Consider the following 17,705-nt stretch of genomic DNA (forward strand, 5'->3'; position numbering starts at 1 on the left):
TGGAAATAAGCCTTTGCATAAAAAGCCAAAGCATATTTCAGATCGTTCTTTTTTTTTAAGTTGTTTTATTATGTTTGTGCATTTTATGGAGACCTGTTATTTCGCATTAAGGTGACGAAACAACAGGCTGAGAGAGAGAGAGAGAGAGAGAGAGAGAGAGAGAGAGAGAGAGAGAGAGAGAGAGAGAGAGAGAGAGAGAGAGAGAGAGAGAGAGAGGTAATCAGTCCTTCTTATCCAGCTGCAGCAGCGGGACAACAGCCGCCCCTTCTCACAGCCGGAGCTCTGACGTTTGTTTGTTTTTTTACGCACAGCCATGATCCTGACGCACAGGTGAACTTCTTTCCTCAACAGCGCAGCAGCAACAACTCAACGTGGGGTAAAGTGTTTCCTCCTCCCTAAGCATCCCGAAACTTCGCGTTCCCCTCTCGTTAAGCTTCAAAGTTGAACCGGCTTCTACCAGAGCCATGTCCAGGAAGAAGGCAGCGAAGGGAAAAGGGAGCTCCAAGAGCCCAAAGGCGTCTCCGAGCGGGGGGCGGACGGCGAAGGGTCTGGCCGCCGGCGCTCCGTCCTCGGCGCTGGTCTACCCGAGTAGACCCTCCATCAGCAACAGCGGCGAGTTCTACGACATCGCTTTCAAGGTGAGCGGAGCGGAGCTGGCTTTCAAAACGCCTCCCAGAACGCTCGCGCCGGCGAGGGTGCCAGTCAGAGAAAGCACGTGCAAGTTTCCCCGCAGCTGCAAATTGTACTAATTAGGCTTCACGCGGGCTGGGTTAAGTCTCGAGGCTGTCGTTAACGTAAAAAAAAATAAATAAATAAATAAAAAAAAAACTCAACTAAAGTGCGTAAGTACGATTTTTTTTTTTTATCAAACATTATTTAAAACTTGCGCTTTATTATGGCAGCATATGGAAAGATGTACTGCACCAGAAAGTAGAATAGGACGTGTTATTTATTAATTCTTTTCCCCCACTCGCTTTCTTGATTCATATAAAATAAAAAGTTGCATTTTCGACGCGTTCAATTATCGGCTGTCGTGGACATTTCAACCAACAACATATGGTTAATGTAAACGTTTTCATGTTACATTTCTGTGTTTCCTCGTGCCTGCCTGTGGTCAGACCGAAGTGGTCAGTAATGTTTCTTGGTGATGGAGGAGTAGGATGCGTGTGGCTGCGCCTCAGTCCGGCGCAATAACCCAGAGGAGATGATGGAGACAGGTTTCTATAATTAATGAGATCAATTATAACTGCAGAGCAGGAGGAGCAGGGGTCCAGCTCATAAAGTGGGTTTATTGCACCTACACATCCTGCAGTAGTATAATATTATCATATATATTTTTGAAGTTATCACCATAAAAAATACATAAATTAAATGCAATTCTCCTCATACACTAATGTGAAGCTACGTGGTAGATTCCTCTGTAAAATGTGAGGCTTGTGTTGAAAAACGTCTATATTCGGAATGTTTTGTTTTCCTCTTAATTCTGTGGGAATGCTGGCGGCCATAAATGAGCATCACAGTGAAAGGATTTGTATCTCCAACTTTTACATTTTAACATAATACATCCACAAAACTGAAGGATTTTATATGATGGATCAATTAGTGCACATTTGAGAAGTGAGAAGAGGATGGTCTTCAAAAGATCTATTACCATTTAAAAATCAAAAAAAAAAATAAGTCATTTAATCTCAGGATAAAAACAGTGGTTTGGTGAAGGCTTTTATAATTCTTTTAGCAGTTGTGGAGAGGTTGGAAGCAGAGTTGGGTCATAAAGCAGTAATCCCAAGTTTTCAACATTTAGTGGAACATTGTCCAATCCCTTACCAAAAAAAAAAAAATTAAAAAATTAAAAAAGGGAAAGGTTATGAAGCAACTGCAAGGATTGCATTGATCAGAGAAGCAGCAGGTCCATGCTAACTCAGGTGGAGCTTAGATGTGCATTGCACATATTTTGGCCTTTTTAAAGGAGCATGGCGCTTTTTTTTTTTTTTTTTTTTGCAGACGTCTTCCCCCTCTGGCCCCGAGTTGAAATGACACCAGTGTTGTGCAGTGTTGAAAAGAGGAGAAGCATGTGCCGCTGCGACTGCAGAGTTGTTTTTAATTTAGAGGCGTAATGTCTTGTGAAGTAAGAAAGTATTGAAGTTCGCCCTTGTTCGCTCGCTAATGCATCAATTATGGTGGAGACTCTACAAAGTAGCCGATGCTGCTCATCACCTCATGGATGCCTTTCTGCATCCATGAGAGAGAACTGGTTGGAGCTAATGCAGAGATGGAGGGACCTAAATACAAGCCAATCCTGGGAGAAAAAATCCTAAATCAGAGGTGGAGATGCATTTTTTTCAGAGTGCAGACATACAGTCAGAGATGTATCATAGGTGTCAAACTTCAGTCGTCAAAAGCTGGGGTCCTGCAACTTTTAGCTGTGTCTCTGCTTCAACACGCCCATATCTAAACAACAGGGCTCTGTAGAACTTTATGACCTACTCAGGATGTAGTTTAGTCATTCGATTTCTTATTTTTTTTTCTTTTTTTTTTTTTTTTAAGTTACAGACACTGGCACTCGAGGACCTCAGTTTGGCTCCCTCGTTTTGTGTTAGGATGGCTCCGTCAAACTCGAGACCTAGGGGCTCATCCCAGCTTAGAAACGGAAATGTATGCAACAGTTTTCAGAGTTTTGTTTGGAAAAGTCCTGGGAACCATGTTCCGTTTTCCTTCCACTTCATAACTTTACTCAACTTTTCGTTAAGACCGCAATAAATCGCATGGAACTTTGTTTCTGACGAAATCTGGAAATGTTCAAGGGGAGTGAATACTTTTCCAAGGCGCCGTGCTGTTAATAATTTAAATGGTGATTATTTGAGGGGCAGTGGTATGCCGATGCTCCAGTGCTCAGTGCTTTCCACACGGCTTAGAGTGAGCAGTGCATCAAGTGATGTAATTACTGTTAAACAGCCTGCTGTTGCTCAGACCGTTCCCAGTAGCTTTAGTGGGCTGTAGAGACAAGTTGAACATACAAGTGTTGGGAAAGAGCTGCTGGAAATGGCAAAGCTCTTTTATACTCAAGCTTTTTCAAACTGCTGTGGGACTCTTTAGAGCTTCTAACATTTAAGTTACCGTTTCACACAAAACCACAGCTGGAAAATGTTTTTATTAAGAAAAAGTACTAATTGAGATTGTTGTTTAAAACCTTGAGTATCTTTGAATCTGCTCTTAGTTTAAAGTTGAACAAAGCCTAAAAGCGACGCTCACGCTCAACGGTGCTACCATTCTACAATTATGGTACAAAAAGGGATTTAATTGAAGCTTTTCTAACGCTGCACTCAGGCTAGAGTTGTTTCCTAATTTTCTATTGGTAGTCAAATAGAGCACAGAGCAGTGTTACTTTTCCAATATCTGAACAGGGTTTAAAAGATTTAAATATTTAACATTGCATGGACAAAGTGATGGATAATCAGGACCCGCTGACGCAGAACATGTAGATAATTAGAACTGTAAAATGCAAATCAAAACTGATCATAATCAGTCCTGAGGGAATGCCAATCCAATCTCTTCATCACGCGCGTAGCGACTGGTATTGATTTTAACTCCCCAATCAACTACTGTACTAGCTGCCTCTGCATCCAAGTGACACGTTTGAAACCGTTTTAGTGTTTTAAATGTTGCGTCTAATCACGGCGAATCATTGATTGTATTTAAATTTCATCAAGTGAATCACTACAGTACTCTCTTGTGTCTGCTTTAGGTGATGCTGGTGGGGGACTCGGGTGTGGGAAAGACCTGCCTGCTGGTTCGATTTAAGGACGGAGCCTTTTTAGCCGGGAGTTTCATCTCCACTGTCGGCATCGATTTCAGGGTAAGCGCCGCGCTCACATGAAGACACGGCCATCGTGAAGCTTTAAGGTCAACTTCTTCAGAGGTCATCACCTTTTGGATGCTTCCCTCCACAGTGCCTTACAAAACAACTTTTCCATATTTTGTCTCGTCCACAAACTTTGATGGCTTTTATGTGACAGGTCGTGTGCAATTGTGTAGAGCAGGGGTTCCCAAAGTGGGGGTCGCGAGGCATCCCCCAGGGGGTCGTGAGATGATTTTGATGCTGATGTGCTTAAAGGTTTAGCATTTCCTTTTTTGTGAAACCGATACCAAAGTATAACTTTACAAGATGCTAAACATTTGTCATCTTGACGCAGGGAGAATGCTGCACTTTCCTTGTAAGAGTTCTTGTAAAAATACAACTTCATGTAATTTTACGAGACTTTATTCTTATTTCCACCAAAAAAAGGATAAAAACTTCCACCGGGCAGAAGAGGGCCGCCAGTCTCTGTCGCTGTTATTTTGGAGGTCGCAGGCTGAAAAGTTTGGGAACCCCTGGTGTAGAGAACAAAAAAAGCTACAATTTCAAATTCTTTTATTTTTATTTATTTAATAATTTATTGAAGAAAACACAGATCTGAAATTGTGGCATAATAATTTGTAAAACTGTGTTTTGGTGCATCTACCGGCTGAAACATTCTGGCTATTCTTCTTTGCATTTAAGCTCAGTCAGATGGCATGAAGAGCATGTGTGAAGATTTATTTTCAAGTCTTGCCGCAGATTCTCAACTGGATTCTCTGGATGAATCCAGTTGAGACTATGCTTTGATCTCAGCCACGCTATTGCAGGTTTTGGTGTATGTTTAGGGCCCTGCAGGAACCTTTTATTTATAGCCTTATAACAGGTTTTCTTTCAGGATCTGACTGTATTTAGCTCCACCATTCATCCCAATAGCTCCAACCAGCTTCCCCATTTCTGCTAAAGAAAATCATTCCCACAGCCTGATGCTGCCACCACCATGTTTTACTGTGGAGATGGGGAGTTCAGGACATGTAGCCTGGTAGTTTCTGTCCCACATCGCTTGTTGAATGAAGGCAACAAAGTCCAGTTTTGGTGTTGTTTGACCGGATAATATTCATCCCTGTTGTCTGCAAAGTGCCAACAGGACTTCATGTAACTTTCCTCCGACAATGACTTTGTTCTTCTCGCTATTCATCATGAAGATCAGACTTGCACAACGAATAGTTGAGCTGTTGACAGTTTCTCTTATCCTGGCTGTGCATCTCTGCAGCTCCTCCAGAGTTACCATTGGTCTGGTAGCTCTGCTCACACAGCCTGCCAGTTTAAGTGGTGGCCACGATCTGGTAGGTTTGTAGTTGTACCATACTTTTTGAATTAGATGGATTGAACAGAGCTATGTGAGATGTTCAGGTAACTCTGTTTGTTTAATAAACTGTCATTAAATGCTAATAAGTCCTGGCAGGAAACATTTAGACTGACTTTATCTGCGTTTACCCTCGATGTTGTCCTGGTGACATTTGCATATAGCATAAGTTTTGTTTTATGCCAATTTTTTAGGAACCTTTAATCCAGTATAGTGCATTAGAAAAATAGTTTGGGCGTTCTGAATAATTAAAAACATAATTTTTGTTCATTCTGAAAGTAAAACTAATGGTTGTTGTTTGCAGCAGAGAATTAAGCTTCTCATTGTAAAATTATATAGGACATTTTTGACCAATTTGTATAATATGATTGAATTTGACTTTGTAAAGTGCCTCGAGATGACATGTTTCATGAATTGGCGCTATAGAAATGGAATTGAATTAAAATAATGTATAAAGATTTCCAAAGAAATTTGAATGCTTGTTTACTGGTAAAACTCAAAATAGAAAAATAGATTCTTGGGATGATACAGGGAACCAGTTTAGCTTGATCTGATTTTCCATTTTGTTGTGACTGCAGACTGAAATAGCTTTTACGTTAAAAAAAAAAAAAAAAAAAAAAACAGGAACACGACAGAATATCAGCATCAAAGCATATATTTCTCACACTTCAACATGACGGCTTCTTTATGAGTTCTTCACTGTTAAATGTTTCTGCCAGGAGATGCTGAGCTGCATCAGACTGAGATTTCCTTTCCTGTAAGGAATCTCAAATGTAAATTATTATGACATCATCCGAGGTATTGTCCAGAAATGACACGCTCAACAATAACTGATCTTCAGGAGAGAACCGACCCTTGTGTTTAAAATTCCTTAAAGTCTGAACATTTCCTACCTTCATAAATAATCAGGCGTGTTTTTGGCTTTGATGATAGGTGTCCTTTTAAAAATGTTTAAAAACTGAGTTTTACAATCTTGGATTTTTCACCATTGTGTCCTGAAGAGGCTCAAGGTGTTTAAACCCTTCTTCTTAACCAGATATCTTCCTTTATGTTCAACAACACAACTGACCCCAATGAAGCAAAACTACAAACAATAATTTAAAATGACTATGTATTAATGCCTGAATGCATTATTGATTGTTTTACTGCTAGTGGCAAACCCAATTACTGGCCACAAGGCCTTGAGAAGCAGTTAAAGAAGAAGGGTGTTACAGTAGCAATAAAATCCCATTAAGTGTGGCTGCTGAGGACTAGGAGCGGTGACCTGTCTCCGTCTTTTACTGCCTTGTTGGTCCCTAAAGCAAGATCCTCCCAGAATGTGACGCGGTGCTTTAGAAACCCCATCCCTCAGGAGGCTTTCCGAGGCCCGTTTCACTGATGCTGTCAACCAGAGCTGTTTATAGGCGAACAAGGGCAGTAGAAAGATGCTAAGATCCGGTAAATAAATGCTCATGGATGGAAGCAGCAGACCTGAAAGGTAGTGTTAAACCAGCCCTGCAGGATGCCTTAGGATATGTAATAATTGATGGCAGGAAGCATTAAAACACGCAATATGTAGAGCATTGAGAATATATATATATTTTTCATTTTAACCTAATTAATCACCTGAAATGCAAAATCATTTAAGAAGCTGCACATCAGGTCAAATTACTCTGTGCTTCATGACGAGTTGCACACACAGATTTATAGTTATTCTCATTCTGTATATTTGCATTCTGCTCTAAAGACCTGTAAATCCACACTGGGTTGGTTGATCATAAAGAAATATCAGCATGCGCCATCACAATGAAAGAAAGCATTCACACATCGCCATAAACTTCATCTGAAACATTAGAATTCGGTCCTGTCCTCCTGATCACCTGAGTGATTGCTTAAGCATAGCTTTGTGTTTATGACGTCTGTTCTTGACATTGATCACTTTCTATTTTAGATTCTAACTACTCTCTAAATATAGCATTTTTTTTCATCTGCAGTATTAGAAACTTCTTTGATTCTTTCCTTTCTGCCTCCCTCCCACTCACTGACTGTAACCTAGTCGGCCTCTGTTGCGTCGGCTGTTCCTCTGTCAGGCCAGTTATCACGGGCCCATGTGGAAACGCGTTGCTACGAGTGCAGCAGGACAACAGTGCATCTGGATATCACACACAGTGCAGGACATCATCCCTGGCAAAGATCTGTAAATAGAAATCTATTGCTTCATCTTGAGTTGCAGCAGCATAATCTCACAATGATCAATTTAACAAAACAAAAAAACTTTTAATTAGATCATATTTGTTCAGTGGTGAAAAGACAGTCCCATTGTTAAGAACAGTTTTTTTCTGTTGTGGGGAAAATACTGCTCCCCCCCCCCCCCCCCCCCCCCCCCACGAAATTCAGAGGCATTTTAGAGGATTTTTAATTTAACTGAGGTTTTGAGGAAGTTCGAAATAACAAGCACTTCTGGAAGCCCCTGGATGCTAGGCTAGACTAAGATCCATGTTTCTAACAATCTCCACCAGTAGCTAATGGACTATGAACAGTAGCTACATGCTAGCAGTGGGAATCTTTTAGCAATTCTCCATTCACTTATATACTGCCTGGCCAAGAATAAAAAAGGTCACTCTAATATTTCGTTGGTCTGCCTTTAGCTTTGATTACAGCACACATTCACTGTGGCATTGTTTTGATAAGCTTCTGCAATGTCACAGGATTTATTTCCACTCAGTGTTGCATTAATGTTTCACCAATATCTTGCATTGATGATGGTAGAGTCTGCCCACTGTCCAAAGCCTTCTCCAGGACATCCCAGAGATTCTCAATGGGGTTAAGGTCTGGACTCTGGTGACTGATTCATGTAAGAAAATTTGTCATACTTCCTGAACCACTCTTTCACAATTCAAGCTCGATGAATCCTGGCATTTTCATCTTGGAATGTGCCCATGCCATCAGGGAAGAAAAAAAACATTGATGTAATCTGGTCATTCAGTATATTCAGGTAGTCAGCTGACCTCATTCTTTGAGCTTCATACTGTTGCTGAACCTAAACCTGACCAACTGCAGCAACCCCAGATCATAGCACTACCCCCACAGGCTGCTACAGAAGGCACCAGGCATGATGGGAGCATCACTTCACCTGCCTCTCTTCTTACCCTGATTCACCCATCACTGGAAACTCATCAGACCATGTGACCTTCTTCCATTAGTCCTGAGTCCAATCTTTATGCTCTCTAGCAAACTGGAGCCTTTTTTCCAGTTAGTCTCACTGGTTAGTGGTTTTCTTACAGCTACACAGCTGCTCAGTCCCAATCCCTTGAGTTCCCTTTGCATTGTCTGTGAGGAAAGCTCTTACTTTCACTATTAAACATAGGCTGGAGTTCTATTGTTCTTCGATTTGATTTCACCAGACGTTTAAGTGATCGTCAATCAGGATCATTCAGAATGTTTTTCTGGCCACATTTTTTCCTTGAAGACGATGGGTCCCCACTATCCTTCCAGTTTTTAATAAAGTGTTAGACAGTTCTTAACCCAGTTTTGGTAGTTTCTGTAATCTCCTTAGATGTTTTCTCTGCTTGATGCATGCCAATAATTTGACCCTTCTGAAACAGGCTGTCATCTTTTCCATGACCACTGAATGTGTCGTTCGACATGGTTGTTTGAAAAATGAGAAGCAACTCATTACACCAGTTAAAGTTAAAGAACTTGTTGCCAGCTGAGACGTAATCGCCCATGGCCATTATTCAATGGGAGGCTTGTACCTATTTGCTTAGTTAAATCCAAGTTACAACCTATTTTTTTTTTTTTTTTTTTGGCCAGGCAGTGTATTCCCACAAAAGAATTATAATTTAATTAGATAAAAGAAATTATTCAAATCAAAATTATTGTGGTAACCACTACCCACCCACAAAAAAGCAACTAAACAAAAACCTGCCGTTCCATGGAGTCAAATGAGACTGAGATTGCTCCCGTCATCCGTTACTAAAACTAGATCCTTCATAGCGTTCTGCCAACCCTCTCCTACATTCTCTCACAACTCCTTTATTTTTAGATCTGAGTGACTCTCATTCAATGCTCTTATTTGAGACACTCATGTTAGCTGGTATGCATCACTTGGGGTGCGTTGACAGAGATGCTCACGGAGATCAGGTGGGACAATAACGTCCCACCTGATGTTGTTACGATGGACGTTATTACAACTCTGTGCTATTGGTCGCTCTGTGGAGTGTTGGTCAGTATTCCTTGGTAATAAAAACGGCAGCAAATTTTTTTCATTATCTCAGCCTTGTGTGATTTATTTATTTTGGGGGGATGGCATAATCCAGGGTGCTGAATATATCATCATGGCCAACTAGTGACAAGCCACAGGGTACATCTCATTTTATTGCAAATATTACTTTTATGTTCAGAACTGCTACGTTTTAATTGTTACTGTTATATCTGTACACCGAACCACAGTGGCTTTTAAGTAGACACATATTTAGTGTGGCAAGTAATCCTGTTCTTCATTAAAAAAAAATACAATCCCTCTAAAGGGGTATAGAAATATGTAATCTTTAATCATGGCACTACTCTCAACATAATCTGAACATGACAAATGACTTCCAGGTAACTGAGACAAGAAATGACGGGGGTGGGGGGCAGTTAGCCCCGAATAGGAGATCTCCAGAATTTCTAGCACGCTTATTTGCAACAATCTGGAAGACTTTTATAGCTGTGGTCTGTAGTTTGGTCTTTGGACAAGATGGGCGCATGCAAGGAGGCAAGGTCAGAGATCCCTCCCTCTGCATGATCCAACCTAATCAAATGTTGCAGGAGTGGAGTTGTTGTATTGGGTTATACAATTCACTGAGTCAGAAGGTGCTGTACCACTGACTTAGAAAGTGTAATTTTTTTTTATTTTATTTTTTTTTGGCATCGAACAAGCTAATATTACAATTACACAATACTTGTTACATATTGTGAGGCTGTGTTTCTACCATTGTGGAAAAGGTCAATCGTAACCTGTCTGAACGTTTAACCTCTGCAATCCATAAGCACATTTATAAGCATCTGTCTTAAGTCAGAACACCTTTATTCATGTGCTCTTACGATCTATGGAATGTTTCCTTCTGTGTTGAGCACTTTGTGACTATTTGTATTCATTACTAGCCTCCTGAACGTTGCAGGAAAGGACTTAAGAGCTGCCTTTTGTTGTTGTTTTTTGAAGATCCTTTTGATTCTTGCTAGATCCACACATTTATACATGCAGATGTATAAATGTGTGGTGTCTGAATTTAAAATTTCAGTGAATGGTGTGTTTTGTAAATAAGCTTGCCTTTTTGACAGGTCTTGACTGTTTTCAGATCACAGCAGTGTCTTTATTTAATATCATTTTAGTATCATTAAAATAGTAGACATTAAATAAAAAATACAGAACATCTTAAATGTAACTGGAATCATTCAGTTAGACGTCCCACTTTTCATGAATGATGAATAACTTTAAAATGGATCTCCCTGAGGTGCAGGGTGTTCTTATTTTTCGATCCAATTAAAATCATGGAACTTCGAACTGCCTTTAACCTTTAAAAGCTGGTTCTGATAAAGCTTGACTTGCTGATAAAGAGTTTAGCAGATTTCACGTTTTCATTAACAGCTCTGATATGAGAAAATATGCCGTACCATGGAAAGGTACTAGCTCCTTACATATTTATTTGTGTTCTGCTTTTTATCTAGTTACGCTGGATAAGTCACCCTAAATCTCCCTCTGGTGGTTGTTTTGTGAGATTGTTTTGGTTATGCTGGGGAAAAAAAGAAACTAGAGGAAGCAGACAGATCCAAGATGGCGGAACGTAATGCTGAGTGTTCATAGATAAAACTTGATGAGATCTGTCCCTAAGTTCTGGTTAATGACGAAAATAATAGTTGCCTCTGTTTTGTGTAACATGGTGTGATAATTTGTACATTTAGGTAATTTATGAAACTGTTTTTTTGTTTTTAGCTTGCAGTAAGCAATGTAGCAAGCTAGTTTGCAATGTTAGTCGGCTAATACCATGCTTTGTATATTCCAGTTTTAAGATGGTCAAAGAGAAGGCAACAGTCAGAGGCCATTCTTCAGTAAAACTAAAAGAAAGAAAGTCTGTTTGTCGGCGCATCGTTGTCTAGCTGGTTAAAAACTAGAAAAACTCCAGGCGAGGACAGCATAATTTGGTTTTAGTGATTTTGTTTAAATATATCAGATAAGTTAAAAATGCAGTTTTCAAATGCTATTTTGCTTAATTAAATTTAAAAAGAAGTTATCCAAACCAACCTGGCCCTCTTTGAAAACACAATTGTCTCCTAACTTTAATAACTGATTGTGCCTCCATTGGTGGCAACAACTGCCATTAAGGATTTGGGACAACTGGCATGGATTCATCATATCTTTACTTAGATGGAGTTTAGCCTCCTCTCTTTAGCCAAATAGTTTGAATCTAATGTTAGCAGTGGGTTTCACCATGGATGCCATCTCTGGCCGTCTCTTTCCTGTTGTTGATTCCTGAACACTGATGGTGCACGGTGTGATTATTAGCTGTCTTAGATAAAATCTTTCATCGTCAAAGATGAACTCTGATCGTGAGCTTGACTCGGTGGCCTGTGGTCACTCAGTGGTTTCACACTCTCCCAATATAAGTTGACTACATGAAATATTAAATGGTGTGAAATGTTTCAGGTAAAATCATTCAGTGTGACTGCTGCTGTAAACCGTATCTGATTGTTATTTTCTTTCCCCCAACTGTAGGAGCTTCTACTGCTGTCTTGTTTTTACTCAACCTTCCCTTCTATCTTTTCACCTTTAGGTCTAATATGAGTCACACTTTGCCGTCTATTCATTAGTGCTTTTGGACTTGTCTGATGTGGTTCTGCTGCAAAAACAAGTTGTGCAAACTTGGTCAATCTTAGTTGGATTTTTGAAATTGCACACTGTTTACCAGGCTCTAGGTGGAGAACTGTTTTCCTCTGTGACCTCCTGGTTAAGTCTGTGTTGGTGTAATTTTGGTTGGCTGGCTATTCCTGGTTAGTTCCACCAATGTTTCATGTCTTCTCCATTCAGCTCTTACTGTGGTTTACTGGAGTCGTAACGTTTGAGATATTCCTCTGTAACCCAGTCCAGCCTCATGCTGGTCAGGGACTTTTCTCATCTGCTCTTTATGCCGTTAGATCAGTGGCACATGTGTTGTTTGACGTGTTGATTCAGTTTCTGTGATTTCTTTATTCTAGGGGTTTGGCCGTTATCAGTCCTGGGTGTGGCAAGTCAATATGAACCAAATAATTTAGTTAATAACAGCTAATTTGTCATTTAACAAGGGGGTCAGTTATATTTTAACTTAAGTGCACTCACTTTGGATTGATTTTTCTTCACCCTTAAAATATGAATTATCATTTGAAAACTACATTTTGTATTTACTCACAACTATGTTTAATACAAAAGTTGTTTAATCTCATGCTTGGGAACGTGACATAAAAGCAAAACAAAAAATCTATTGGGGTGAAAATATTTAACTTCATAATATCTAGGTTTACATTTTAAACAGTTGTGAGCATCTTATATTGGTTATTAATTGAGTTACTACAAAAACAGTAATCTGTGTTGTCTAGGCAATCCTAACATTAATGCTAAGGGCCAGCAGTGTTTCTAAATCCAGCTTGTTTCGCAAAAAAAACTGACTTTGAAAACTAGAAAATAGTTTCATTCTGAATGCATTTAGAAATCCCAGAAATTGGACATTTTATCTACAGGAAACGGAGCCAGTTCTTGTCATTTAGTTCACATGTTCATTTGGAAATGTATTTCCATCTTTTGTGCCCATCAGGCTCCGAAGTGTTATAATGTTCAGCTTTTGAGCTAATATATGCAGTTAATGCAGCAGTCAGAGTTAAACAGCAGCACTTTTCAGCACCGTCAGGAATATGCACCAGTGACCTTCCTGATAATGAGGTGAAGGTGTCAGAAACCTTGAAGAAAAGGCGATGCTTTTTCTCTGGAGAGGATGGACTTGTGGCAACTTCCTGTGCTGTTTATGTTTTCCTGAAAGAGACGACACACCAGAAATCAAACTTCAAACGCTGCTCTTCCTCCCTATTGTTGTCTATCTTTTCCAGGGAGACCTTAGTTAGAATTGCTGATGAGTTTGATCTGTCTCCAGACTGGAAGAATTTAGATTCTTCAGCTCATTGTGTCTCAGAGGCTTTGATGTCTGTGTCTTTTTATTTTTTTCTGCTTCTCATCTCCATACCTGCATACTATTTTCATGTGTTTTTGATGACTCTGCACTTCACTGGACAGTTCATCTTTACATAAACATGTGTGCTTCTCCTCCACACAGACACTAGTGGTTGATACTTTGCTTCATATTTTAACATGGTTCAATTATGTTTACTCAGCATACAGAAAGTTTTAACAGTAGAACCACCAGAGGGAGTTTTTATACTGCGCCTTTTACTAAGACAATCTAGACGTTTAGAGAGGCGGTTTGTGTTTTTCTTTTTCTTTTTTCTAAGCGTTTTCTAAATTCTCAGAGGAAGAAAAGTCCAGATCAAATCCTACACACTCATAACCTGGAGTTCTGCCAGAACTACCATTATTTTGGTCACTTTGTCCCTCATGCTGGTAATCACTTAACTGAGGAATTATTCATTAACTTACTTTATTTATTTAATCCTTAATCACTCAAACATTCGATAGTTCCAGCATTGTGTACCACATCCTACTGACAAGGTTCATATGTTTATCTCTATCACCTGCTCCAACGGACCTGCATGGCCCTGTCTGCCATTCAGTCTTTTAACAACACTGCTTCAGATTTCATACATTTGGATATTTAGGGACATTTTAAACTTTAGTTTGTTAATTTTTTATATATTATTGGATATGTGTTTGCAACAATTGCATTTTATATTGTATCACTCTTGGTCACATACAAATATCCACACAGTGACAGAAAGAATAACCTAAAACATACCTTTTGCCTTCTGTGTGTAACGATGTACTCTATGATGATTATTATGATCATTTTTCTTTCTTATAACTTGTGTTCTTTATGTAATGTTTTTTGACACTTAACAAATACAGATGAGTTCCTTTTCAATATTCCAAGCTGGAAATGAAGAATTCTATTAAATCATGACTTTATAGGAATATCTCAGCATCGTTACATGCACCTTATTTTGCTCACCAAGGTTATTGAAAATCTGTGACTGAAGACGCTGAGAGCCAAACGGCTGCGTCTGTGCAGCGCATCATTACAGCTCATCATGTCAAGCTTTTCCTACTCGCATCTGGACTCAGGTTTGTTCATGATGATTCCGAATGATCCATCTGCTTTGGCTCCAACACTAGATTGATTGTCAGCCAGCAAAGCTACGTATGGTTCTTGCACACAGCGAGTTCATCACCAGCTCTGCTTCAGTCTAAAATCCATTCCTTTTTTATTTTAATTCAACAACGGTTTTGCACAGCGGCAGATCAGGCTGCACTCAGGTCCCAGTTGATATGAAATGAAATTTGACAGCGGTGTGCTACTACGCGTAGTCACACAGCCGACAGACAGGATATCTATCAAATGGCCTCAGACCGAGCAGGAAGCAGCCCGTCAACGTGGAAACCTTCACAGGCTTCACACTGCTCCCTGAATCATAGGACCTCATCATCGTTTTTCTCCATTGTTGTTCCTTCACCTCTGTCTCACTATACCATAACATACTCAGGTAAAATGTTGCCATAAAATGTTTCAGATTTTGCTCTGGTTCTTTTGCGCTCTACTCTGCTGTGGATGAATAGAACTTGGTTGTTGTAGATGTTGTCATCGTCACATATTAGTAACTTTCTATGGAGTTTTTGTAATGTCAAAGTGGGGGAATAAAGATTTATTTATTTTTAATTTCAAGTGTTTACAAAGTTGTCACATTTTCTGCATTGTGCGTCTGTTGTAAGATTAGTAGCACCTTTTGAAAATGGCAACCTTTACACAGGATTTTAGCCTGATTTATTGTTAAAGGTACCTTTCCAAATTTTTTTAAAAAACCACAATTGTGCAAGAAGCAGAATTTAACTTAAAGTATACAATCATGGTTAAAAAAACAGGCCAAAGTCTTAATTCTAACAGTTTGTCAGCATGTAATAAATTGTGATGTTGGACTATAACATCAATGTAAGAATATAAATGCAGTAAGGTTAAAATATTTTCACCCAAGCATTCAAAGACTAAAGTAGTTATGTTTCCCAACTACTTCCTCGTCTTCTTGTTATCATCCTTAGCTTTTGAAACAGTTTGGCTTCTGCCTCAAGTGGTTACACAGCAGCTGTTTCCAAGAGGGAAATGTTGCTGTGAACATTAAGCGGGTGAGATTACAGCAAGCTTTCCTTCCAAGAGCATGAAGCAACATGTTCATGGGAAACGTGTTAATTTGAGAGCTGGCAGTAGTACTGCTGCAAGATGCTTAATCTCCTGAATGATCTCTGTAACTAAATGAGGAAATTAGATTGTTGTGAACTGCCATGTTGAGGAATGCAGTGCTTTCCAAAAGTCATAAAGCTCCTTGATCTTTTTTGGATTTTGTCCTGTTAAAAACACAAATCAATCTGTTTTATTGGGATGTTTTGTTGGGAACAAGCACAAAGTAGAGCATGACTGAAGTGGAAGGAGAAGGGTTCCATGTTTTCAACATTTATTTTTGAAGAGGCTATAGCATGCAAAACCAACTTTGCCACTATCTCCCCTGCCCCACTCTACTCGCCCTGCCCCGTGTCTGCTGCGCTGTGCTCCTGTTGGTTTCCCACACACCCCGGCAGGGTTGGTGAACGCCTCCTGGACGTGGCTTTAAGGCCCACCTTTAGCGGGCAGGGATGTTTGCTCCCTGCTGCTATTAAGCATTAGTGGAGCATTAGCTCTAAAGAAATGTGAGAAACTGTAGAATAAAAATGTAAAGAAATCGTTATAAATAAAAACATAAATAAAACAAAAAAAATCAAACAGTATTATTGTATATGCAAGAATGCCTTGAATCCACCGCGTAAATATCTGGATCACAGATCAGGCTGAAGTGTGTGTGTGTGTGTGTGTGTGTGTGTGTGTGTGTGTGTGTGTGTGTAAGAGACTCAAGCAGAGAGGGGAGAAGAGACTGATCTGTTCCAAACTGCCTTGCGGAGTAAATTTTTTATTTTATTTTTTAAAAGTTGGATTTTGGGTATTCACACTGTGCTACGCTGATTCACTGGAGTGCTCTTTGGGTTAGAGTCACCTGCTGCGGCAAAGGAAAGCTCCAGCAGCCTCCACGCTACAGACAGCAGTGTGGAACCCGCTCGGCTTTTTTTTAGAGAACATTAGTGGAAAAATCCTCTTAATGAAGACCAAGGACACATCAGCAGTGAAGATGTAGAGAGGATTTAAGCAGTGTTGCAGTGTGTTTATAAACCATATACTAAAGAGCAACTCAGATGAGACTCAATAGTTGTTTTTTTTTTTGTTTGTTTTTTTTGGCTTGTGTACAAAATGTCATGCATGATATAAAACATTGGTACATTTAGGATGATTGGCAATCGTATGGGGAAATGTTGAGGCAGTATCAGCGCTTGTAAGGACATGGAATCTGATCAGAATATGAATGCAGGGCAGCCCTGTTAGAAAACCTGATGGAGGCTGCAAAAGATTGGTTGGGGTTGGGGCTCACTAACAGGACACTTCCCTAAAACATACAACCCAAAGCAGCAATGGAATATTATTGTAGCAGCAGAAAGTCGCGTGGTTGCAGTTTTTTGTTGCTTTGTTTCTGTTATATAGAAAGCAGCCATGTTTTGTTGAAGTTTGAACTCGTGCAAAATGTAACGTTAGTGGGAATTCTTACTTTTGGAGCAACAAATAAATAAATGAAGAATAAAATATTTCAATTTGGTATTCAACCTAAAATTCAACCTTCTGTCTTTCAGGTCCAAACAGAACATACCAATACCCAATTCTATCTGTGTGGTGTTGGCTGCATCACTAATGAAACCACAGACTGATGCTAGTATTCTGCCCAGGGAGAAGTGTTTGATTCACAGTGCAAAGTCATGACACAACTTTGTAATAACCTGATCTGCTTGTTAGTCTTTATTTTATATATTTCTGGATGTCAATCTACTCCTGATGACCAGTCATAAACATACAGACACAGTCCAGCTGCTTTGCCTGCTGGGTTTTACCTATTTCCCTTTGCATCACATGACTCCTCGAGTACTTGTTGGACTCCCAGGAGACCGTTGTTACGGACAAGTAACCATGACAACATAGCAACTGTGTGGTGCCGGCTTCTATCAAATTCTGCCCGTTCAGCAGGCAGATGGCTCTCAGGCTTGTTTTGCCTCAGGTTTGCTTGAGGTGGACATTTAGAGTGTTTAACTGTTGTCTTACCCACCCAGATGAAATCTGGAAACGGTGGCACATTTTCAAATGGGTCTTTCAGACACTGTTTTGATTTGTGCCAAGCTAGCTGGAAAAATGGTTTACCTCAGACCTTTATAGCTGACTTCTCTCTGAG

General features: G+C 39.8%; 1 protein-coding gene across 1 annotated transcript in view; it reads left to right on the plus strand.

The window, feature by feature from the left end:
* The first annotated feature begins 237 nt into the window (after positions 1 to 237).
* LOC105930857 (ras-related protein Rab-26) overlaps positions 238 to 17,705 on the plus strand; it is a 111,446-nt gene continuing 93,978 nt past the window's right edge. Inside the window, exons 1-3 of the mRNA XM_012869246.3 lie at positions 238 to 376; positions 461 to 638; positions 3,743 to 3,853. Of these exons, the coding sequence (XP_012724700.2) occupies positions 465 to 638; positions 3,743 to 3,853 (285 nt within the window). The 5' untranslated portion in view covers positions 238 to 376; positions 461 to 464. The remainder of the gene's footprint in view (positions 377 to 460; positions 639 to 3,742; positions 3,854 to 17,705) is intronic.

Source organism: Fundulus heteroclitus, chromosome 10, assembly GCF_011125445.2.
Source record: "Fundulus heteroclitus isolate FHET01 chromosome 10, MU-UCD_Fhet_4.1, whole genome shotgun sequence".
NCBI classification, from domain to species: domain Eukaryota; kingdom Metazoa; phylum Chordata; class Actinopteri; order Cyprinodontiformes; family Fundulidae; genus Fundulus; species Fundulus heteroclitus.